General features: G+C 39.8%; 2 protein-coding genes across 13 annotated transcripts in view; both read left to right on the top strand.

Moving 5' to 3' along the window:
- LOC124402193 (calmodulin-binding transcription activator 1-like) overlaps window positions 1-8,218 on the top strand; it is a 261,909-nt gene extending 253,691 nt beyond the window's left edge. For 5 of the 12 annotated variants that reach the window (XM_046875021.1, XM_046875013.1, XM_046875019.1 and 2 more), the window contains 6 exons: window positions 721-967; window positions 1,539-1,610; window positions 1,705-1,725; window positions 2,653-2,855; window positions 3,516-3,590; window positions 6,194-8,218. In XM_046875021.1, coding sequence (XP_046730977.1) covers window positions 721-967; window positions 1,539-1,610; window positions 1,705-1,725; window positions 2,653-2,855; window positions 3,516-3,590; window positions 6,194-6,257 — 682 coding nt within the window. In that variant the 3' untranslated portion in view covers window positions 6,258-8,218. Of the gene's footprint in view, window positions 1-720; window positions 968-1,538; window positions 1,611-1,704; window positions 1,726-2,652; window positions 2,856-3,515; window positions 3,591-4,281; window positions 4,313-6,193 lie in introns of all 12 variants that reach the window. The other 7 variants (XM_046875025.1, XM_046875018.1, XM_046875023.1 and 4 more) reach the window with 5 other exon arrangements.
- Window positions 8,219-15,236: 7,018 nt separating this feature from the next.
- Window positions 15,237-24,460, top strand: vamp3 (vesicle-associated membrane protein 3 (cellubrevin)). The gene is made up of 5 exons (XM_046875612.1): window positions 15,237-15,390; window positions 19,184-19,271; window positions 21,306-21,464; window positions 21,876-21,927; window positions 22,827-24,460. Coding segments are annotated over exons 1-5 (318 nt in total). The 5' UTR covers window positions 15,237-15,388; the 3' UTR covers window positions 22,844-24,460.
- Window positions 24,461-25,969: the final 1,509 nt, after the last annotated feature.

Here is a 25,969-nt window from a genome sequence, read left to right as displayed (position 1 = left end):
ACTACACTCCTTCTGTGTACCGTGAAGGACTCATTATACCGTGTCAGATGTGTCCAGTGTTTTGCACAAAGAGCTGGCGGGGGAGCAGGTTTTTATCCCAACGAGTCCACACCAAATTTTCCCTGTTTAAATCGAATGATTTTTATTTCCAATGGACTATCAGGTGTAGCCTATGATTGGTTGGAATGAAAACCTGCACCCACACCGACCCTTTGTGGAAAAACCTGGACACTCTGCTGTATGTCATGTGCAGTGGTGGATGAAGTATTTGAGTTAAAGTAGAGATGCACTCTGTAAAATGTGACTCCAGTAAAATGGTCTCTTTAAACTTTCACTTGAGTAAAAGTACAAAGTTTTTGCCTTCAAATGTACTTAAGTATCCAAAGTACAGATTTATTATAACTATAATGTCCCTATTATCATTTTTATCACAAGACTCTCTAATCACCTCAGTTTATGTGAAAAGACTCGAATGTGACTCTCAGCACACTGATCTATTAATAGAGTAATATTATTGACTCAAACACTGATTGATTTCTATTACAATTATCATGAGATTTTATTAAAGCTTCCCAAATGGAAATACTTCAGTAAAGTACAGATACATGACAAAGCTTTTAGTACAGAAACAAATTAAATTGAATTCATTAATGCCTGCCACTGGTCATGTGTTTTGATTGAAATGTAATCAGAAATTAATTCAAGCATTTATTGTTCCAGGTTCATATACAGTAAGCCGGTGGCATGCTCCACGGGACTCGAAGACAGCCACGCTGGCAGCCACCCGGAATGTGAAGGTCCTTTCGGGAAGCTTGGACTTCCGTCTCCAGCAGACTGGAGTGCATTTCTTAACGTCCCTCACAGCAGAAAGGAGCGTGATTTAACCCAGCTGGCGCTGTCCGACCACGAGCAGAGAGAGCTGTACGAGGCCGCCCGCCAAGTCCAGAGCACTTTCCGCAAGTATAAGGTAGGGGCCTATCTGGATCCAGGGACATCTCTGTATCACTGCTCATGTAGGCTGTCATGGTGTTTATTTATTTTTTTCGGTGTTCAGTGTGGCCTGGTTTCAGTCGTTGTGCTGTATTGTGTGGTGTTGTAAGGTAAACCCAAGATATAAACCAGATCTCTCAGGTTCCATTGGGGTTTTAAAAGGTGAAAACATGGTTTGTGTTTGGATTTGTGCTTAAGAGGCATTGCAGTTAAGCATGAGGAGTCTTGCTTGAGCTGAGCATGGCCTGCCTACAGGAAATGACTGCACTGCTCTCTATATGTGTATATATATTACTATTTATACAGTTTGTGTTATGTGTGTGTCCCCATTCCTAAATCTATAACATACTGCCTTACATCTCCAGAGGATGCTGTAGAGTTTCAGGTACTTTGACAAATCAAAGTGGACTTCCCGGCCAGCCTGAAAACGGAATCTAATGCCATCTCCGTGGTCATGCATTCGCAGGCCCGCTGTGAATACTAACCTGTCCCCTCTCCTGTCCTCTCTTCCTCTCTTTGCCTCCTCCCTTATTCCCTTCCTCCTGCAGGGGCGTCCACTCAGAGAGCAGCAGGAACTGGCAGCTGCTGTTATTCAGCGCTGTTATAAAAAGTACAAGCAGGTAGGCTCACAAACCTGGAGATGTTCTCCTGTACAGTGCTTTACTCTAGTCAATGTTTGCTATACCTTCATCTGCTTCCTCTTTCTTCCACAAGCTGTCATGGATAGCCTTGAAGGTAAAACGAAAGTTTTTTTTAAAGGACATACAGAAAAGGAATCAGAAATGAGTCAGAAATTAATGACAAAACATTACATTTTGTAAGTAACAAGTTATTGCTGTGTTTGCTATTACCAGCTTTTTTTATACAGCCTTCATTGGTCGTTATCTTATTTTTGTCTTATTGCCTCTTTCTCACTTTAATATTTAAGATGGTTACATTAAAAAAAAGTTTCATTTTTGACAACAGACTAATTATTCTAGACGTCTGTCATGTGCAGTTTGTTTTCATGTCAAACTCACAAAACATTCAAGACTGAAATCATCACTGCAATATTTAATGTCTCCTATTAGAAATCAACAAATGTATACTTTAGAACAGGGAACATATTCTATATTTATTTCATACTCATAAGCTACACATTCACACAGTGTATTGAGCACTTATAAAGTGTGTATTCTGCACAATACAAGTGATAAATACTTTTTATTTCTAGCTTGAAGTTCTCTGGTGGTCCAGTGGTTAGGATGCGGCGCTCTCACCGCTGCTGCCCGGGTTCGATCCCCGTTCAGGGAACCAACCCCAGCCATTAGGGTTGCACAAGCCTTAGTGCCGGTCCCAAGCCCGGATAAATGGGAAGGGTTGTGTGTTAGGAAGGGCATCCAGCGTAAAAACGTGCCAAATCAAACATGCGGATGGTCTGCTGTGGCGACCCCTAATGGGAGAAGCCGAAAGAAAGTTATTTCTAGCTTATAAGTTCATCATTAAGAGGAAAACCATAACAAAACAAAATAACAATCAATAATCAAAAATCTGGTAATGATATACAAATCAGTAGCTAGTCATTAATTGCTGACTAATTTCTGGTCCCTTAAAATAAAGTGATACACAGAAACAGTGTGATGTAAAGTTGAATGTTCACGCCGACGTCTCTTTCTTCTCCAGTATGCACTTTATAAGAAGATGACGCTGGCCGCCATCCTAATCCAGAGTAAATTTCGCAGCTACTACGAGCAGAAGAAGTTCCAGCAAAGTCGTCGGGCAGCCATGCTAATCCAGCAATACTACCGCAGCTACAAAGAGCTGGGCCGACCCAACTCACACTCTCACGCCGCTGCAGCTGCAGCAATAGTGCAGCACAAACTGAGGTACGAACACGTCGCAATCACAATCAATCTCCCACGTGGCACAACAGAAACCAATTCCAAGACAGCAAATAGGCCTTAGTTTGTGATCAGGAGTATATACACTCTAATAACAGTACAAATGAAGCTATTAATGCTGTCTATTAAGCTGTCTGGCCAAAAGTTTGTGGACACCTGGCACCTCCAGCTTTGTGGTAAGAACCACATACGACTGGAGGAAAAAAAAATCTGGTGTACAATCATTTTTGATGAATTGTCTATGTTAGACTTCTATAAAAATATAGCGAGTCATTCTTTGATAAAACGTTGTTACAACGTTACAAAATAGATTGTTTTGCAATTTGTTTCAGGGCATGATTTTATTAGCAAGTATTCAGTTTTGATCCATTTAAAAGATACTTATTAACATTAACATTTGGCAGCCACCCTTATCCAGAGTGACTAGCGGTTATCTGAGTTATACAGCTGAGCGACTGAAGTTCAAGGGCCTCACTCAAGGGCCCGCCAGTTGCAGATTGTTGGTGCCGGGAACTCCAGGGTTTAGCGAAACTTGCATTTAGATTACTGCAGTGGATATTACATATCTGATTTGACCTCTATGGTTAAGAAAAATAATGAAAGCTGAAGATCTTATTAATTTGACCCTTTAACACTGTGTTTCAGAAGTGGTCTGCTGACCAAGAGGCAGGACCAGGCCGCCAGAAAAATAATGCGATTTCTGCTCCGATGTCGCCATAGGTAAGTCACCGATTCACATCCGAAGAAATCAAAACATGACCACTGTCTTTATCATAGTCTTAATATTAGTCTTGATTAGGGGTGCAACGGATTGTAGTCGATCCGTGAGGCGTGCGGTTCGTTTGCTAATTTTTTTAACAAGCGGATTAATGTACATTTTTTTTTTTTAATAGCAGTTTTTGCAGAAAAGAAGTCGCCGTTTTTTTTTCTGCCGATTTTTAAGTAATTTCGTAACTACATAGAGCAGACGTGTGTTCAGGTGAACAGGCCGTGTTAATCAGTCAATAACAATAGCAAGTGGAGGAGCAGAAAAACGTGTTAAAAAGCCTCCCGCTTCATTTAAATCACATGCATGGAAGCGTTTCCTTGCTGTTACTTGTAATAAACGGAAAGCTAATTATATTGTCTTCTCCCCTTTTTTTTTTTTGCTGAGCCGAAAAATTATCCGATCCGTGAGTTTTGTGGTCCGTTGCACCACTAATCTCGATCCATTTGATGTTACATAAAGAAATGACTTACACGAATTCAAATTTGTGCAAAAAAATGTATTTATAAGCAACTAATTCTCCTAATCAGATTTAAATAGCAGATACAAAATGCGTTTTATGGCCCCTCTCCTCCCCCACGAACCCCACCTGACCCTCAGTGTGTGCTAATAGCTATGTGGTGTTGTTTTGCTGTTTACGCAAAGCCCCTTGATGGACCATAGACTGTTCAAACGGGTGAGTGCAGCATCGGCAAATCAGCCTGCCACCCCCCCACCCCAACCCCCCAAGCCTGACTTCCTGTATTCTCCAACCCTCCTTTCTCCTCCTATATCATTCTCTAAATTCTTCTTCTTCTCCTTATTCAGTTTCTCTTTCTTTCTCGATTTCTCTCACTCTCTCTCACTCTCTCTCTCTCTCTCTCTCTCTCTCTCTCTCTCTCTCTCTCTCTCTCCATCTCTCTATGTCTTTCGCTTTATGCCTGCTTGCATGACGGCCAACTCGGAGCCTCCGTGGATTTGAGCCTCTGAATGAGAGAAAGGGGACGATCGTGGTAACGAGCGATCAAACCAAAGATATTTGCAGTGTAACGTTATCCAAATCCCCCCATCACTCGATTAATTTCTCCTCCATCTCTCTTGTCATGAGGATGCTTTCTGAAAGCACTATATGGACTGATGGACTGCTGGATGGCATTGCATGCTGGCCAGAGGAGGCCTCGCTTCTTACGGGGCATGCTGTATATGACCACTTCTTTTAGGGAAGCGTTTAGCTCTTGAATGCCTGGCTGCCTGTTTCTTATACTCTACTTGCCTTTAGTTTGAATGGAAGAAAGTGCTTCATCGAGGGGTCGGGGCTGCGGATCGCAGCGGTTTTCATGATTCTGAACGTGTGTCGGATTCGACAGAATGTTTACAGTAATACAGAGATGACGTTATTTATGCTGTTTGTTAACATTTTGTCTTCTTAACAATCTTGTTATCCATGTAATAGTGTCACACGATGTGTTGTGCATGTTTATAATAAGTTACTAACCACATCAGCGGTAAAAACGGTTCTTTTAGCTGTCGAGTCGTTCGTGCTTTTTATTCTGTATTCATTTTTTTAAAGAGGTTTTTGCATGTAGTGTTTTGATGATGTCACATTTTACTGTATTTTTGATGTCTACGTTTTATGAGCGTGTGTTATTTAGTTATTCAGAACGATGAAAATGATTCTAGTCGTTCGGATATTTCTGTAGATCAGTATGAGTGCTTATTAACTCCAGTCCTGGAGCTTACTGCTGTATACCACATGATATCCTGTCTTCTCTGATCTGAACCACAGCTAGGGCTCGGCATGGTGTTAGTAATAACACCAACGCGACCCTGAGAACAGAAAGAACTCTGTCGTATATGGAATTAATTCTATTGAAGCTATTTTATGGAGTTAATATTATTCCTATGTTTTCAGAGTTAAGATAAGATGAGATAAACCTGTATTCTTCCCACAGTGGGGAAATTTTCCTGTTTTACAGCATCAAAAAGAATATGCAAATATGAAGCAGAGACACAGTACATATATAAAGTACAGTATATAAATATAAAGGAAATAAAACGCATGTAGTAGTGTCTGTAGTTTTATAAAAATATATATATAATCAATTAAGTTACAGTAAACAAAAGAAATACTTGAGAATTTAAAATGTGCCATTTACCGCATCCCAAAGTGTTTAATTTCTTCCTATAGTACAGAAAAATGTTACCGATTGTATTTTCTTCATCATTAAACAACATTTCGTCCTTCTGATTCATCTACTTTTAATGATAGTTCATGTAATCACTTACACCATAAACAGACAGTCTCCGAACAGAATATGTAGCCATGGCAACAATTCCATTAAACTGTTTGTCACCAGTCTAAATTTTGGAATGTCTGGAATATTATCACTACAAATCAGCTGTTACTATAGAAACAATAAGATAGAAAATAGATCAAAAATATCACCTCCTGACCAATCAGAATCCAGTATTCAGGAGCTTTGTGCATTATCCTGCCTTGTGCACCTGTAAAAAACAAAACAAAACAAAAAAACACGGACTAACCCGGCGTTCCTGTCTCATGTTTTCTTTCTTGCAGGGTGAGAGAACTGAAAAAGGCCAAGGAACATGAGAGCTCGCCAAAGAGCCCCGTCACAATCTAAAGTTCTCCTCCAGTCCAGACTGTTTCCCCTTCTTTCTTTTTTTTTCCTCTTTCTGTTTTTACACAAAACAAACAATTTACCAAAAGGCAAAAACTATTCAAGGGAAAAAAAACAGAAGCGAGAAGATGTTAAGAACATGTGAACATGAAGTGACGGTGACATCATTACTGTCGCCCCTGGTACTGCCACAGCGTCGTGTATTTTTTCCTCTTCATTGTGGAACGTGGGGAGTTTCTGCGTAAAAAAAAAAACTATGACTTTATCTGGGAAACAATGAAATCCCCATGCCTTTTTTTTGCACTCTTCATATTTTTTTTTCGGGATCAAGGAACCATGGAGCTGAATGCTTTTTCCTTTTTCCCCTGACGGCGCTTGTATGATACGAAAGACGACTTACGTTAATGTAATCATGCTGGATTCTGCTTATGATTAACGATGATTACATCTTTATATTTTGAACGAAATACGGAGGGAAAAAATGGCAAAACCAAAAACAAAAAAAAAATGGTTTCATCCCATCGCTCATGTGCATGCAGAGTCAGCTCTTTTTTCCTACTAGTCCGTCCTTTTATCCAGTAAAAAAACGGGTTGGGCTGCACATGAATGTAAAACCGGGTTTAGGTTTTAAAAGAAAAAAAAAAGATCTTGGGTTTGAAATATCCGTCTTACTTCTTGTGTTGTGTTTTTTTTTTGGTTTTTTTTGTTTTTTTTTGAGTAAGTCACGATTAAGGACGGAGCCGTGATCTCCGTCGGGGAACTGTTTGTGTGCACTGTTTTTTGACTTTCTAAACGAGTCCTTTTTTCGTAACGTCACTTTTCCCTGGCCTGACTTTGTGAGTCGCGTGTTCACTGGATTTTAAACCCGAAATAGTGCATGCCTCTGAGCCGCGCGCTCCTGCATGCCGAACGAAATGTTTTGTGCGGTGTTTTTGTGTGTGTGTGTGTGTGTGTGTGTGTGCGTGTTTAATTAACCTCAGCCTTGTTTCTTTGTCCTGTCACATAAAATGTACATCTTGTTTAAAAATATATTTATTGATTTGTTTGTTTGTGTTTGCTTTACTTTGTTTACCTTTTTTTTACATGCATCCTGCTTCCTATACTTTTTTTTTTTTTTTTTAACTTTTTTTGGTCTTATAGTTGTCTCATTGTGACACAAAAACACTATTTTTGCTCTGTGTGTATGTGTGTGTGTGTGTGTGTGTGTGTGTGTGCGTGTTTGCTGACAAGGTTTCAGCGCTTCTTTTCGTTGCTGTTTGCTCCAAAAATACTTTAGTTTTCGAAGATTCCCGTAAAACACTGACGTCTCAGACTTTTTAAAAAGGGTCCCTAGAAACAACCTCCATATTTTTGACTAAAGCGCGGTCCCTGTACATAACACAGACGAAAGAAATGAAAAAAAAAGTACACGGAAAGCCAGAACCCTTACCACAAGAGGATTGTATTTAATAATATATATTATTTTATTCATAAAAAAAAAAACATAATGATATGATAAAGAGATAGAAAAAAATCTATTGTATAGTTTTGTTTGAACACCCGAGATGTACGCGGTTATATTGTTTGTAAATACTGTAAATATCTGGTGCAAAAGAAGGAGCCATGTGCATGAAATCTTACGATAATGACACAGAGCATAATATCAAGAAAAAAAAATGTAGTGGCTATGATCTAATTCATTCAGTTTCAATATAAAAGCCTTTTATTTGAAATGTTCTTATAAAGAGCATTTAGTAAAGCATGACTTTTTTGCAAAATCATGATTGTTAAAAAAAAACAACAACATAGAATTAGTGGAGACCCGGAAAAAAACAAACAATCCTTAGATACAACCAGTTTATAGAGTGACGAGATGTTTGTACAGTCTGGATTTCTGTATGAGTGGCTCTAGAAATGTGACGTGATCATGTGATAATAAAAGGAGTGTGAATAAACACACAGGACATCACACATGTCCTTAGAGATCCTGTGCCGTGTCTCTTGGTGTGAAGACTCCAGGGCAGTCATGAAAAAAGTTTCTAAACTTCTTGGAAGTCTGGGGTTCCTGTTCATGCAGGTTTTGGTTTGACTTGTTACCTAAAAACACACACACACTCAAACACATATTCATGCACATACACGGCCGGTCTTTAAAAATCTTCTCTAAAATGAAGAAAAGTCAGTAATGTTGGTATACCAGAGGCATTCCCTAAGGAATTCTGACCAATATCCCATAATCTTTAGAAATCCTGACCTATAACCTATAGGATTTCTCACCAATACTCTACATCCACATAGGAATTCTGACCCATACCCTACATTCTATCATAATCTACATTCTTATAGGAATTCTGACCAATACTCCACATCCACATAGGAATTCTGACCCATACCCCACATTCCTATTGGAATTACCCCACATTTCCATAGAAATCTTGGCCAATAGCCCACATTCTTTTAGGAATTCTGACCCATAATCTACATTCCTATAGGAATTCTGACCAATACTTCACATCCACATAGGAATTCTGACCCATACCCCTCATTCCTATAGGAATTCTGACTAATACTCCACATCCACATAGGAATTCTGACCCATATCCCACATTCCCATAGGAATTCTGACCAATACACCACATAAACATTGGAATTCTGACCCATACCCCACATTCCCATAGGAATTCTGACCAATACTCCACATCCACACAGGAATTCTGACCCATACCCCACATTCCCATAGGAATTCTGACCAATACTCCACATCCACACAGGAATTCTGACTCATACCCCACATTCCTAGAGGGTTGCACCACAGATTCTTGTAGGAATTCTGCTAAGTACCACCCAGGCCTGAAAGAATTCTGGTGAAAGTCGTAGGAAACCTGATTTGTAGTTTACATTCCTGAAGGAGTTCTAACTTTCCCACACTTCATATTTGTTGTTCGCACAATATTCTATTCATCTGGTTCGACAGATTAACAGGTTAAACCACAGCGACACTGAGCAGAACAGATCACCAAGTGAAGCTCTGATCACGTCATGCACACATCCAGAAAAATCTGATCACTCTTTAAACCCCTAAGCAGGGGGTTTGCAGTCCCGGTACACGCCTCTGTTTCGGTTCTCTGAGGGTGACAGTTCAGCAATCTGCAGACTTCACATACAATCTGCATTCATGAGTCTAACATAAGAAAAAACAAGCAAAGACTATTACCATGTAGAAACTTCACTAGTGTCTAACGTCTGGTTTAAGAAGGAGCTGGGATTAGAGATCAATCAGAAGGATGTGGGTTCAAACCCCAGCAATCATAACCCTTACCTTCTTCTTCTCAGCTCAGCACTTCTAATAAAAGCAAAGAAACCTGTAGTAATTATTATCTGAATGTCAATGATTTATATATAGGACATTGTACAGCACAATATCAGTTTATGTAACACAAATAAAACTGTGCTTTCGATAGAAGTAGTGAGTCCAATTCCAAATCCAGACTTCAGTCAGATTCAGTGGTGAAACAGAACGCTGTATTACACGCTGTATTACACGTTCTCTTAATAGAGTCTATAAATCTTTTTCTCCAATCAATGATCTTGATTTTACACAGCACTGAGAGCCATTTATACACAAATCCAGACGATTCCAAGCTTTTCCTGTATTTCCCCAGACAATGGCTAGCGAGATGTTTTTCTTTTGCCAATAGTGCCATGATATCTGTATATTTATTAATAAATTATTCTGCTCAACCGATGATTAAAGCAGAGGTTAAAGAATAGAACAAGGACCTAAATTCATGACATCACCCTCACAGTCGTACAGTAGAGGCCTCTGCCCCGGGAGAAGAGATGCCTTGGTCTCACTCTAGTTCTGTCTGTTCAGTTCTCTCATGTCTCAGCATAATCACAGAAAATGGACCTGACACTGAAGCTGTTGTGAAACAAAACCAGGAGCTGTTGAATATGCAGGATGAAATGTATTGTGAATGGCAGTCTTGGACAGGGAATCTCCTCCTCTACCTTGTTGGAGACAGAAAACACAGATAATATTTATATTTATATTATAGGAATCAGAGCGTCGTGTATGATCTGAGAGGAAGATTCAAATGATCTTGAAAATGATTTTTGTCAGATTTATCTGCTTAAAAGGATGAATGAAATCTGAGAAAGAAAGCGGAGAAAATTAATCCGGATTGGTTTGAACGCTCCATCCTCAGACAGGTAAAGAGATTCATCTGACCAAGCCTGCCATGTTTCTTATCCCTGTTTGAGTCATTCTCATTATGAATTTTTATTTTTTGTTTCTGTGAATGAGGTGCTGTGTAATATGGCTCGGTTGGAAATCACTGTCCACTTGTATGTGTTTATTTTACATCTCATCGGCAAATGAACGCAAGGGCTTCGAATTAGGGGTCATCACGGGCGAATCGGGGAAGAAAACAAATTTAATATCCGAGTATCAGACGTACAGAAAAAATAATCATTATTCTTCTGACTCACACCAGCAGCTACACTCAGAACGTATGGTGCTCATTCACAAGTCTTACATCTGGTGTATTTCTGTCCTCCTCCCATTTCAGTCTGACTGCATCCGATTCCACATTTTCATCGTCGTCCTCCTCATCGCAGAGATTTAATATCACTATTATTGTAGAAAGTGCCTAAAACGTAACCTTCTGAGATTTCAGGAGTTTGTTACCTACACTGACGGTCAATGTTAACTGGGTTGGCTTTTTTTTTTCCTCTCTTTTTTTATACATGTGGATATGCAAGGCTGATAAAACGGTTTCATTGTTTGAAGAGTAACGATATCCATCCCTGACCCTTTCTCCTGAACATCTTCAGAATAAGGAAGTTCCCTGTGGAAAAAAAAATGGTGCCAGGTTTTTTTTTCCTTCCTTTTCTGTCCGGGGATGTTGAATCGATTCATCTTACATACATCATTTTTGTTTTCCAATGCTTACAAAAAGCCAGATAATGGAGCGTTCACATGAAGAGAGATACGAGAAACGCAAACATGAGTAGACACGAGAAAACGTTCTGTCACGTTCATACACGTCACCCATCACACCACACCACACCACACCACACCGCGTTCCTATGGCAGGTGCACTTCAAACAGAACCCACCAGTGTTCCCATGATCATTGATCGTTCTTTTATTTCCTTTAGAACTTCATCTTCCTCATGGTCTGAACGTTCCTCCAAAAGTGAGCGTCGCAAAATTCAGGAAGTCATCTCATGAAAAGCTTTTTTTAATCGTGGCTGGTTCTTCATTTGGCCTGCTGTCATCTAATCAGGAAACACTTATCTAAAGTATAGAAAACACTAAAATTGTGCTCATACACAGAAGATCAGTATCAGTATCCATCTACTGTGTTTTGTCTGAAACCACAAAGTGTGTGTGAGTGTGTGAATGAGATTAGAGATAACATTCTGCCTCCCTTTTTGTAATGTTACTCAGGGTGCCAAAACTTGGAAGGGAGACTCCAGATTTAGGTTAAAATGTACAGGTCAGGGCTTTTGGGTCTGAGAGGAAACCATTCCATCGATTCGAAAACAAAGGCATTGACCACAAGAATCACTAAAACGCCGGAAAGCAGGGTAGGCCTTGTATTACTGCTGAGTTCAATAATCATCATCATGATCATCATCATCATCATAATGGTGTAACTGAGGAGTTTCACGTAGACATCACTCATTTAACATTTCCAAAAAAAAAAAAACGGAAATACCTCAAAGTTCGACACGTCAGCAGAAACCCGAACATCGTTACTTAGACATGACTTTTTTTATACTCGAACATCAGATTGATTCCAAGTTTCTTTGACGTGAGAGGATCACACACTTCATCCTCCAAAAGGTATTCCCCAAAGCCTTGTGCGAGGTCGTCGTGCTTTAGTGCCCAGACATCACGCGCTCCTCCGAAAGCTCAGACACAGACGGAGGAACGACACGAGACAGGTTTTAAACGTCTCAAACCCACGAGCTGCCGGAATAGATCAATAAAAACGCTCACTTTGATGTTCCCGTCCCTCTGAAATAATCCAAAATATTTAGAGTAGGTCTATAATAAACCAATCATCTCTCTTCTTATTTACAAATTCAGAGCAATAAACAGTTTCGGTTTCTTTAAAGCAGCGTGCTATAGTTTAAAAAGAATAAAGAAACGTTAAAAAAATAAAAAAATAATCATTAAAAAAAAAAGTAAAGACATGCTTAGTTCACTTCCTCTTATGCAATTAGTGGTACAGAAAGTCAGGCATTCAGTGATCTGTGGATATCGGTTTCATATTTCCCGAAACCCTAATGCACGTTTTCATCATTTTTCAAACGCTCAGAAGAAGAAGTAAAAAAAAAAAAGGTGAATATTAAGCCCAGCTTTCTTACAAGGCGAAGGGCAATCAACACTCTGCATGTAAAACTAGTATTAGTCCTCTCTTTTTCCCCTCCCTTTTCTCTTTCTCTCCCTCTCTCTTTGTTCCCTTCTTTCTTCCCTCGTTCCCTGCTTTGTATCCCTCTTTCTTTCTCCCTCTCTCCCCCTCTACTTCCCTCCGACGTGTTTTTCCCCCTGCGTTCTGTTTTTTCCTCAGCTGTCTTTCTCTTCCTGTCCTTCTTGTGAGATTTTTTTTTCTTTTCTGTAATTGTGCATGTAAGAGCATCACTGAATTGTTGGATATGTTTAAAAAAAAAATACTCAGCTGCTGAAGCCATGCAAAACATTTTGAATTGCCCTCGAAACATGGAAAATGTTTTCTGAATGCTTTATATAATTTCTGCTGTAAAATAAAATCTGAAAAGGAAAAAAAAAGGTGAAGGTTTAGCCCGTTATTCCTGCAGTATATCACACACACTTACTCACACACACACACACACACACACACACACACACACACACACACACACATAACACATACACACAGGTTAAAAAGGTTAGGAAGCTCTCTCTCTCTCTCTCTCTCTCTCTCTCTCTCTCTCTCTCTCTCTCTCTCTCTATATATATATATATATATATATATATATATATATATATATATATATACCACTTCTTCTTTCAGCTTCTCCCATTAGGCGCCACAGCGGATCATCCGTCTCCACCCCCCTGTCCTCTACATCTGCCTTTTTCAACCCAACTACCTGCATGTCTTCCCTCACCACATCCATAAACCTCCTCCTTGGTCTTCCTCTTTTCCTCCTTCCTGGTGGCTCCATCTTCAGCGTTCTCCTACTAATATACCCCATGTCCCTCCTCTGCACATGTCCAAACCAACTCAATCTCACCTCCCTCACCTTGTCTCCAAAACGTCCTACATGCGCTGTCCCTCTAATAAACTCGTTTCTAATCCTGTCCATCGTCGTCACTCCCAACGAACATCTCAACATCTTCAGCTCTGCTACCTCCAGCTCCACCTCCTGTCTTTTACTCAATACCACTGTCTCTAAACCATACAACATCTCAGGTCTCACCACAGTCCTATTAACTTTCCCTTTCACTCTTACAGACTCTTCTATCACAAATCACTCCTGCTATCACTCTTCTCCACCCACTCCACCCTGCCTGCACTCTTTTCTTCACTTCTCTAACACATTCTCCATTACTTTGCACTGTTGACCCCAGGTACCTGAACTCATATATATTTGAGGGGGGGGTTAAATAGTAACAAATGCCTCTATTGGCTGTTACTGGTGTGTGGAGTGAAACTGTGAAGTTTATTAAAGACACAAACAAAGCAAATATCTCTCAGAAATAAGAAGCAGAAAAGAAGCCCATCAACACTGATGCACCTAATATCAGCACCACACACATTACCATCCACACATAGTGTTACTGTTGTGCCGAGAACCTCCACCCTGAAGAAATATCTCAGACCAGACATCAGGGCCCCTGGAGTATCTGTAGTCTTGTTCTGGTCCTCTGGATTCACCACCACCATTAGGATGAAGCTGTTACTAAAGAGAAATTAATGAATAATTGAGATGTACAAGATGTTTCATGGGTTCCCAAACCTCTGCAGGAGCACACCACAACACTGTACGAAGGTACTGACTGTGAATTGCTAAGACAGTGGGAAACCTCGTTTCACTGCTGAGATCAAATCAGGAGATCAGTTCGACACGTTGTGCCAGAAAAGAGGGTTCTCCAGAAACAAAGCATAGAAGATCAGATAAACACATTCTATCTCCATAGGGTTTGGGGGAAAGTGAATAGAGGAATGTTTGGAGGAAGTAGAGGAGATATCTGCAGAGGGTTTTTCAGGAACAGGGTGTTTGAAACCGAGCTGAATGAGGGAAGTATTGGGGATCAGATCAACATGTTGTTCAGGACTGTGGGTTCTCCTGGGGGGTATTCCAGAAAGGGAAAGTAAGCGGATATCCTCAGCTTTCGGTTCCAAAAACAGAAGTAACTTTCAGGACATACAAGTAGTCATAATAACATGTGCTCTGAACATAACGTGCTCTGGAGCAGGATTTGTTTCAGAGAGGTGACAAGAGCATGGCCTGGCTATAAAAGGATGTGGAAGCACAGATGAAAGGTTGATAAAACCACATATGGATGATGTGTTTTCGTGTCCAAATAAATATTTGCAGGATCGAACATTTATTTAAGACGAGTCTTTAAGATATTAATAATAATCACACACTCCAGTGCTCATGTTAGTTCTCTCTCTCCAGTGTTCTGTAGTGTTTAAAGACTATAATCACACTCTTGATATCACTCAAATGAGGATGAGGTTCTGCTTTTGAGTCTGGTTCCTCTCAAGGTTTCTTCCTCATAACATCTAAGGGAGTTTTTCCTTTCCACAGTCACCATGGCTGCTCATCAGGGATAAATACACACCATTCACCTTCACTGTTAAATTCTGTAAAACTGATTTGAGACGATGTCTGTTGTGAAATAAACTTGACTTGACTTGACTATTAGGTGAATAAGGTTTTGTGGAGTCACCTGCTTTCAAAGACGATCAGAAACTTTCAGAGGCTTCTTTATTTTTTGTGTTTTTGTGTGTGTGTGTGTGTGTGTGTGTGTGTGTGTGTTTCCGTTTCCCTCATCAAGCGCTCTTTCCCTTTAAACACTGCTCCTGGATCAGTCGCTTCACACCAGCTCTATAACACCACTATCTTCTCCGTCCCTTTCACTGCTCCGTATTTCTGCCTCTAGGAATCATGTAAGTTCTATTTATTACTTTGTTAAACTCTTCTATGTCATGTAATTTCAGCGTCATGGCTCATTGTTTAGAGGAAAATGACAAACGCATGTAAAAGCTGCGCCCAAACTTTCTGCGGCCTCTCCGCCAGCGGCTAAGCGCAACAGGTTAGCATAAACACGAACTAGCCTCGTTTTTATTTCATTATTATTTTAAACATTTATTCACCTCGAAATATCGTACAGTCTCTTAGTTTGTTTTTATAAATCATAATTAATTTTATACGTTCATTTTTGGCGTTTTTGTACATTAATAACACTTTAATGTAACTTTTTTTTAAACGGCTAAGTAAAGTTGCTAGCAAACAAAGTGTATTTAGGTAACAATGTTTTGCTAGCGAACACAAAGTGAATGATTTTATATATTCATTTTTTTGTCGTTTTCTCGCTTTAAATGTAATTTTTAACGCTTGTCTTTGTGTATAGGACGACTTTTAATGTTGTATCTGATAGTGACTGATGTACATGTCGTCATTGTGGGATTGAAGAAAGATTTGAGTTGTTTTCTTTACTGAATTAATGTGTTTTTATATGTTATAAAAGTATAAAAGTCCACACAGGTTTATTTTGTCATCTGAGAAGCAAATGGTTGGGATTTATTTTCCTGCTATTGTTTGACTAATCCCGTTTCACAATACACTTCATTCAGACTGTGTAAACAGATTATATAAATATATATAATTACAGGAGACATTTTTTTCGAGGTTACAGTTTAATACACTGACAATGCACTCCACTCACACACCCTAATTTGAGTTACTCTATAGTCCAAAGTATTCGGACACCTGACTTCTCCAGCCTTATTTTATAGTGTGAAGTTTTTCCCTTCACTTGAACTTGGTGTAGGAAAGGATTCCCATTCAGTTGTATTTCCATGTTTCACCACTAGAGGCAGACATACAGTTTAACAATTATAAGTTACCTCTGACGTCACTCTGCACCTTCTTCATCAAGAGTATAAAAAGCCAGAACATCGAGCAGCATTCGGAATCACGCAGCCTACCGAACAGCAGATAGCTATCAATTCTAAACCCAGTAAAGTTTGAGTGTTCTGAATCCTACGCTGGGGCGAGTACAATCTCCTGATCGGCGCACACCAGATAGTGAAACTCCCTTGTTGGTCCTTCGAGCTAGATAGGAAACCTTCCGAGACCCACATCTCTTGTTATAATGTATGTGAACACACTGCACCCCAGGCCTCCTCACCTACATCAGTATAAGACTTTACTAACCCCTGTGTAGATCTTCCTGGAAAAGTGGAGATCTTAATAAGAGCAGACTTTAGGATGTTCAAAATGCTGGCGGTCAGGTGTCCACAAACTTTTGGGTATATTGTGTTTGAAGCTGTAATAATGTTCTTAAAAAACCAAACTGGATCTCTTGATGATAAAGCTCACATTCAAATGAAATAAAGATGGTGGTTGTTGAAGAACAGTGATTATGTATAAAATGTCCGTCTTGTAAATATGACAAACAGAAACGTGCACTTAAGCGTCACATTTTGATTGTGGCTCATAAAACGAGCCGGATGCAGACTTGGACTCGGAGCAGAAGGAGATTTGATGACTTGATGTCTCCTCGTTCTTATGTGTTCAACAGTTTGTTAAGGACGTCTTTGGAAGCATGAGATTTTCCCTTCGCTTGAACGATGAGATCCAAATCCGTTCCCGCATGACAATGCTCCAAAAAAAGTTGCTATGGCAACCAGTAGTAGGAACGCGTCCTTAAAAATCCGTAGTACATTGATTGAATTGCTGTGCGCGCAAGTAGCATGATATCAACATCCGAGCGAAATAATATTTAAAAAAATACAATGAAGATTTTTCCGTGTTTTCTGAAACGTCGTGCTGCAGAACGTCTTTCTCGCTTAACTGAGAAAAAGGTATCAAGATCAAGCTACCGTCTAACAAAAAGGACGATGCCGTACTTTTTACTTTATCAGCACCATTTTTTTTATATTACTAGAATGTTTGTTAGTAGCTGTGGATTATGAGGTAACCGCCATACAAGAGCTGTTACTATAGAAACGGAAACCTTCCTGTTCTCGCTTATGTTATCGCAGATGCAATCGTTCTTTCCATCAGCACACTTTTCTTGTAAAATCTCACAGTGTATGTTCCTCTGACCTCATCGTCTTCCTCAGATCTTTTACAGATCCTTGACACTGGAGACTCCTTCCCTAAGCCTGTTTGTAATCAGTTAAAGTGTGTGGTTGCCATAGAAACCATAACCTATTAGAGCGTGTACAGTGATGAATGTGGGCGTGAGATTTGAAGCCGCTTTGCTATCGAGAGAATTCATTAACACTTCTGTCCAATCCCTTCTTCAGGATTCAGATAAATAGGAGAATTGTGTGCGTGTGTGTGTGTGTGTGTGTGTGTGTAGTTGCTCGGGGAGTCAGTAGTGTCCTGGTGGTGCTGGTGTATCTGTCAGAGCCTCACATCATCCACCATGTGACCTCCAAGCCGTGTGATTCAGAGCTGTGATCAGATTAAACACAAACCAGACCCTGACTATCACGGATGCACGTGCTGCTTGTTTCCTCAGACGTCTGGAAGTTATTAATTAATTAATTAAATTCTCTATAAAACGGATCACAGCTGTACGTCCTGAAGAAAACCACATGATCAATTTTTATAGTTTAAAATTTACTATAACAATAAATAAATATAACCATATTGTATAGCATGAACTAGCAAACCCAGACTTGTTCCAGCATGACTTTACTGTTCATGTGCATAAAATCCAACTCCATGAAGATTTGCTTGACATGGGAACATTAGAGTGGAAGATCTCCTGCTATAGAGCTTTAAACCTATTGAACACGAATAATTGGGAACACTGACTGCACCCCAGGCCTCCATCCCTTACCTACATCTGTACCTGACTTTACTCACATCCTTGAATCTGGATGAATTCTCACAAATATCTTCTGGAACTTCTTCCCAGAAGAGTGGAGCTGCTTGGAAGAGCAAATGGAGATGTTGATTGGGATGCTCAAAACTCTAGTCAGGTTTACATAAACTCTTGTTTTATTGTGAATCTGTAATATGTAATAAACACACGGATTATCATCATAATAGATGATATTTTATGGTCCATGTAACGTTTCTCTTCCCTGTTTATCATCTGCACCGAAATCAGTGTGGCTCTAATTATCAAAACTCGTCTAAATACACTTAAGATCAGATGTAAGTTTATTTATATTTCAGATTTATTTACTGGAAATTAATATTTTTTATAAATCAGAGAAGGATGTGCATGAAATCTTTTGAATAAAGCACTTACATAGGCTTGAAGCTAAAGCCGCAACATAGAGAACACACTACACAAATAGGGTAGGGGGTGTACGTTATATCATTTGCAAAAATATTGTGTAATTTGAGTTTATCGGGAATATTACAAAATTCAAGAAGGGAAGAGGGGGGGGGGGAGTGTATCCCTATATAAAGTGTCCAGGGTGCAGCATAAACATGGAAAAAAAACACCTGTGCAAAAATCCCTACTATAATAAATCTCCTGGTTGCACAATTTTTGTTATTATTATACACAATTGTAGAAGGTATTAATTTACAAAGGTACTGTCTGGGTATCACCTAAATGAGGACTGGTTCCAGCTAATGTTTCTTACTTATGGTAGTTTGAGATTTTTGCTTTTGAAGTTTAAAATTTTTTATAAAGCCGCATCATGTTTTTTTTTGTAATTGATTAAAATTTCCTTTTTATGACCGGAGTCTGTTTGTTTTTCCTCACAGGTCTGCTCCGGTTGCAGAAGGCCCCGGCGCTTCGGGTGCGGGAGGAAGCAACCGAAGGCTGCAGCAGACCCAGGCTCAGGTGGATGAGGTATGTGGAAAAAAACAAAAACAAGCCACAACAATAACAAACTTTTTCTGTGTATGCCAATATGCAAAAAAAATAAAAAAATCTTTAAAGCGTGCACTAGGGGGCGGTGTTGAGCTTCGGATATAATCCTGCCTTGAAATATAGTGAAGAGAGAAACGGAAATTGGAAACGGAGGCAGGCAGTTGAAGAATGCCGTCACGTGATGGTTAATTAATCCTTTGTGCACTGAAATTGTTTGTACAAGGTGATCGGTGTTGATCTGGACAATTGTTTGAGTGCGATTTATGCGCAGAGACATGCACTATGAATTACTGTGGGTGTGAGCATGAATGCGGGGCGTCTCCAAAATGCCTGTCTGATCACTCCTGACTGACATCCCGTGTCTTAATGACACATTCTTAAGCATGCAGCACTCACGTGTCGCTGACGTGTTTACGGATTGTCAATTGAATCCAGCGTCAGGGTGTATATTTTTTACAGACCGGGTTTTTTTTACGAACTGTTGATGTTCAGGGTTGTAATTAGGCTGATGTTAGACGTTCTGCAGCTGCTTCTTCAGGTCTTCATGCTTCTTTGGTACATGCACGTGGGCCAGGAAGTCGGACGTGTCAGCAACATGCCGTGGAATTCAAACTCCTTTTACTGAGTTACTGCATTAAAAGAATCGGGAGTGTTCTTTGAACACGCTGTATAATATACAGAGCGTCCAGTATCATCCTTCATCGTACAGTGTTTATCGTAGTTTCCGTAGCGATCTATAAAACTATACCTTTAATTTTCTTCAGGACAGAAAAGTGTGCTGTTTTTGGTTTTATAGGATAAACAAAAAACCGAAGACGGCCGTTCTGTTATATTAGATGCCAGTAGAAACGGACAAAAACTGGACAGTAGGGAATCGTGGTGGTGTAAGGGGAATAAAACGCACAAGTAAGACTTGCCCTTGTTAGCGGCTTTAACTAACAGCCAGCTTACAAAGTACAGAACCTAGTGCCTCACTCATCTGGGAAAAAATCCTTTCATTCATCTGACTGTTCTTGTAGTTCTCATGCCCTGATTGCTTCACAGTAAAAGTGTGTGTGGGAGTTCATCTCAGGACTTGCAGCTACTTATGTAATCACCAGTCTCTATGGTTATGTAAGAGAAGCATGAGGCCTCCTTCTAGTGTATGCCATATTAAAGGGACCGTGCCCTGTCATGCTCTTTTTTTTTATTTATTTTTTTATTTATTTTTTATTTTTTTTTCCCTCTCGTGCACTCTTTATAGCTCTTATTCTCTTGTTTACTTTGTCTATTTTTTATCCCTCTTTTTTTTTTTCTTTGTCTCTCTGTCGTCTCTCTCTCTGCATTAGTTTGTAGATCAGTGGAGCATGTGGGTTGGGTGCATGTTGGTCAGGTTGTTTTATTAGGTTGCCATGACTGTTATATAACAGAAGGGTGAGGCTCTAACCATTTCAGAAACTGTTCCGGGAAAAAGGGGGACTTCCAGAGTTTAAAAATGAATGAAATGCACATGTTGAACACCAGTTAGTTTCAGACGTTTTCTTGGTTCGGAAGAAACAATGCATCGTGCTGATCATATCTACACCTGACATCATGCATGTTTCCACAATAACTCAGTGCACCTTTACATGTTTAAAGCATGCAGCCTGTCGACAGACAGACAGACAGACAGACAGACAGACAGACAGACAGACAGACAGACAGACGGACAGCCTCGACCCAAAACACTGTCCTAGTTTGTTAAATCCCAGGGCACCACTAATGCTGCTGAATTCATCACTGGTCATAAACCAGTCTAAACTGGTTTATTAGTTAAAAAGATTTTTTTAAATGTACGCATCATTTTCGAGTCACTGACCATCGACCAGAACAAACCTTTCATTCAGAACGAATGTTTTCTGTAAACTGGCTTTTATGAGGAGGAAGTTTTTTTTGCTTTTTTGAAATTATTTGAACACAATCCAGGTGTTGACCCAGGTGTTAACTTTGCTCAGAAGCGTTTGAGTGTGTAAATTGTTGTCCCTCGTCTCTCAGGTGGTGGACATCATGCGGGTGAATGTGGACAAAGTCCTGGAGAGAGACCAGAAGCTGTCCGAGCTGGACGACCGCGCCGACGCTCTCCAGGCCGGAGCCTCGCAGTTCGAGACAAACGCTGCCAAACTGAAGAGGAAATACTGGTGGAAGAACTGCAAGGTAAACCTTCTTCCTTTCCTCCGTCTGTGATCGGAGAAAATAACGCTGAAATCATGACCGCATTCTCATACAGTGCCTGTCAAACAAATACGTCCGAGTTCTGTAAGCGTTATTTAGAGAGTCTTCTGGAGCATCATCTATCATTAAACCACCTGCTCAGTCACCGAAATGCTCTGGGATGAACTGAATCACAAGAAAAAAAATCTCCATCTAGTGAAGAACATTTACATTAGAAAAATTAAGTGGAACATCTGGACATTTATAGATTTGTTTGATCAATGTATATCTTCATGCATAGAAACAAATTGAACACCATAAAACCTTGACACGTTCTGTATATATTAGTTCTCCAGACCATTTATTTTATTTTAGGATTTTTATTATTAACATGCTTGTATGTAACCTTTATAGATGTGGGCCATTTTGATAGCAGTGCTCATAATCATCATCGCCATCATAATCAGTGAGTATCGACTTTTTTCATTTTATTTCAGCAATTAAACACACACTTCTTGTGCTGTTCTAGGAAACTAATAAACTCTCAAATAATATTATATTAACCTAATTATTTATTTTATTTTTATTTCATAAAACAGAAAATCCTGAACCTCTTTTATTCCTATTATACCACAGCAATATTCCAATTACAGCACATCATATTTCATCCTTTTATGGCTACTTTTAGTCATTATTCTGCATACACCTTTTTAAAATGAACCTCTAGTCTTTCCACTCACTGTAACAATGCACTGGAGACTCCTTCCTTAATTTTTCTATAGCAACTGTATATAGCAATGCCCCTATTGGTTGTTGCTACAGAACAGGGTTTCTGCAGGATCTAACATTTTGAAATTTTTTAGGCTTTAAAAAGACTTAAATTCACTATTCTGGGTCTTAAATAATTTTAAACCGGTCTTAATTCTCTGATGTCTATTTAAAATCTCACAGTGCTTTAGAGTGTTTTTGTTGGTTAGTTTCTGAAGTGTTAGTCCCAGTTGTGTATTATAACAATTAAACGAGACCGACATGCAACAACCAATCAGCTTTATGCTATTAGCACAAATCCCTCAGATTGTACCACCAGGTGTAAAACGGATTTAATTTTTTAGCTATAGTTTAGTGATCTGAATTTAGGGCTCGGTTAAGGCCAGTCGTCAACAACATATTTGTGCGATGTTGAATTATAGGTTTTAAATTTCACTTTTAATGGTCTTACAAAGTCTTAAATTGGACTTTGTGAAACCTGCAGAAACCTCATAGAATCAGTAACTTAAAACCCATGATTCGGAAATGAATTCACGCCCGATCAGAACCAATCAGAACGCTTCTGAATTATTTTTATTTTTCTCCTCTTTATTCTAGTTTGGAGTAATTCCTAAGCCAGCAGGAGACTCACGGAACGGCCCGACGGTTCTTATGGAAGAGAGAATGAAAAAATATATATATTTCTGAAGGATCAGCTGATACAATGAAGACTGAGCGAGCACGTTCTTCCTGACGTAAAGCTGTTCTAACCTGCTGAGTGTCAAATTTTGTACAAAGAAAAAAAATGTTTTTTTTTTTTTTTCCTTCTTTTTTAATGTTTTGATTTTAATAGTTGTGATCAGATTGTGCATTTGTGGGTTTTTGTTTTTTTCACGCTTGTTAAAATTTACACACTCCATATCTTCACCGTTTGTGCTCATCACAGCTGGAATTAAGCAGTGTGGTTAAAAGCAAAAAGGGCATGTGGGTTGAGAAGGGGTGGAGCTGAAACATCAACAACGTCATGATCAAACCTGACCAGATCTTACAAACAAGCTCCTGATTATATTTATAGCATGATTACAGCCTCTACAAACAACGTCAACAAAAAAAAGCAGTTTCTAATTTTTTTGTTTATTACTTTTTTTTTCTTTGTTCAGTCCACAAGGTCACATGACTGATCCGTGTAGATCTACCTGTAGCTGTTTGTAGCTTTAATGTTAAACTATCTTGACCAAAACCTTCAGCTTTTTCCGATCAACCGAGAGCTCAAGGTCTCCCTACAATAGGAAGCTTCTTTTTTTGAATGAATTGTTGCCTTAACGTTTTTAGATCCAGCGAACAAACACACCCGAGTGCCACGTTAATCAACACTACTGCCAGCACAAATCAAATCCTCTGCGTGTTTACGTTTATATATAAAATAAGCCATATCGTAGAATTAATATAGTTTATACCTACTTGCACTGTTGTTTTCTTTCAAGCTTTCGAGCCGTCTGATGATCTCACCCTAACATTTTGATGCATTTAAATCCAGTTCCCTTTCCTCCGACAGCAGCAGCGTTCTCCGAGGGTTCACGCCACTTTCGGCGGCAACGAATCACATTTTGTTTTGTGTGTGATTGATTTATTAATTGACATTACTGTGCAAAAGACTTGGACAATCTGGGAAATGTGTTTGTGTGTGTGTGTGTGTGTGTAAGAAAGAGATGCTACTTATCAGGACACTGTTTGTTTTTAAAACACGACGTCATTCGTGTAAAGATCAAAATAAATTCAAATGAGTTTGTTTCTTCCAAACGTCATCTCAACACCCCACCAACAGCACAGCGCTAGCGGGACTGTGCAGCAAATGCACTGGTGATAAAGTACTTGGAGGAAACTTTATAAGTGGACCTGATTCTCTGATTAAAGCTTGGTCCTGTGCTATCTATCTATATATAATTGAGAGCTACTATTTTTTTTTTTTTTTTGAGTTGTCTGAATGTTTGTATCAACCTACAGCTTTCAGTGAAGCTCGAGGGGGGGAAAATGGATAACTCCCCTGTGTGGGTTCCGGCACCGCGAGCAGAAGGCGACAAATTCTATTATTATTATATGGTTTTTGTTAGACGCATTTTCAGTCCAAGACTTTTGCACGTTTCTGCTTTCTGAATGTAAACCATCATCCAAATCAATTTCTAAAAATGGCCTTGTGTGCTCTTTTTTTAAAAGGTTTCTCCTGCTAATAAACGTGTATTTAATAACCTCAATCAGCCATGGTCTCTGTTCACATGTGCTCCAAGGAACAAACTCATGTTCAGCTGTTCTGAGAGGAAATCTGGCTTGTTTTAAAAGCTGATTGTCTTCACCCTGTTGTTCAGAGATCACAAGTTTGAATTCCAACGATGCCATAGCAGACCGTGCCTGAAAACCAAAAGAGCAGAAGTGGTTGTGTTGTCAATGGAGTTTTCTCTCACTCTATTTGTCCTGTCTTCCTTTCTCTTGTGTCAGTCACAGAAATACCAGACAACTGCAGTAGCCTGTGCGCTCGTATACACTCGTATGGACAAAAGTATTTAACACTTGACTTTTCCAGACATATGTGCATGTTCCATTAGAACTATAAGGAGGAGCTATGGGGAGCTGTAGGAGAGGTTGAACACTAAGGAAGGAGAAAAGGATTTGTTGCGATTGGCCAGGCAGAGGAACCGAGCTGGGAAGGATGTGCTGCAAGTTAGAGCAATAAAGGATGGAGATGGAAATGTGTTGATTTGTGAGGAGAGTGTGTGAAGATGGAGGGAGTATTTTGAGAGGCTAATGAATCAGGAAAATAAGAGAGAGAGAAGGTTGGATGATGTGGCGATGGTGACGCAGGAAGTGGATAGGATTAGTGAGGAGGAAGTGAGAGCACTAATTAAGAGGATGATGAGTGGAAAGTTGAACCGAAAAGTCGTTTGGACCAGATGACATGAAAGCATAGAGATGTTTAGGAGAGATGTTGTAAAGTTTTTAACCAGATTGTTTAACAAGATTTTGGAAGTTGAGAGGATGCCTGAGGAATGGAGGAGGAGTTTGCTGGTACTGATCTTTAAGAATAAGGGAGATGTGCAGACCTGCAGTAACTACAGGGGAATAAAGTTGATCAGTCACACCATGAAGTTATGGGAAAGAGTAGTGGAACCAGGCTGAGAGAAGAGGTGGCATGCCGAGGAAGAGCACCACAGACGCATTATTTGTTTTGAGAATGTTGATGGAGAAGTGTAGAGAAGGTCAGATGGAGTTGCATTGTGTGTTTGTGGATTTAGAGAAAGCGTATGACAGGGTGGAGAGAGGAGTTGTGGTATTGTATGAGGAAGTCAGGTGAGTCAGAGAAGTATGTGAGGCAGACAGACTGGTTCATGCTGGCAATGGAATTGCATCAAGGTTCGGCTCTGAGCCCTTTCCTGTTTGCAGTGGTGATGGACAGGTTGAAGGACGAGGTCAGACAGGAGTCCCCCTGGACTATGATGTTTGTGGATGATATTGTGATTTGTGGTGAGAGTAGGGAGCAGGTGGAAAAGAGCCTGGAGAGGTGGAGGTACACGCTGGAGAGAAGGGAAATGAAGGTCAGTAGGAGTAAGACAGAGTACATGTGTGTGAATGAGAGGGAAGGCAGTGGAGGGGTGCGGTTGCAGGGAGAAGAGGTGGAGAAGGTGGAGGAGTTCAGGTACCTGGGGTCAACAGTACAAAGTAATGGAGAGTGTGTTAAAGAAGTGAAGAAAAGAGTGCAGGCAGTGTGG

This window comes from Silurus meridionalis, chromosome 19, assembly GCF_014805685.1.
Source record: "Silurus meridionalis isolate SWU-2019-XX chromosome 19, ASM1480568v1, whole genome shotgun sequence".
Taxonomy (NCBI): Eukaryota; Metazoa; Chordata; class Actinopteri; order Siluriformes; family Siluridae; genus Silurus; species Silurus meridionalis.
The sequence above is the reverse complement of the archived record's forward strand: the minus strand, read 5'-3'. Positions and strand labels throughout refer to the sequence as shown.

Coding starts and splice junctions, on each gene's coding strand:
- vamp3 (XM_046875612.1), top strand. Junction 19,272..21,305: donor CCCAGGCTCAGGTGGATGAG/GTATGTGGAAAA, acceptor CTCGTCTCTCAG/GTGGTGGACATCATGCGGGT. Junction 21,465..21,875: donor ACTGGTGGAAGAACTGCAAG/GTAAACCTTCTT, acceptor TAACCTTTATAG/ATGTGGGCCATTTTGATAGC.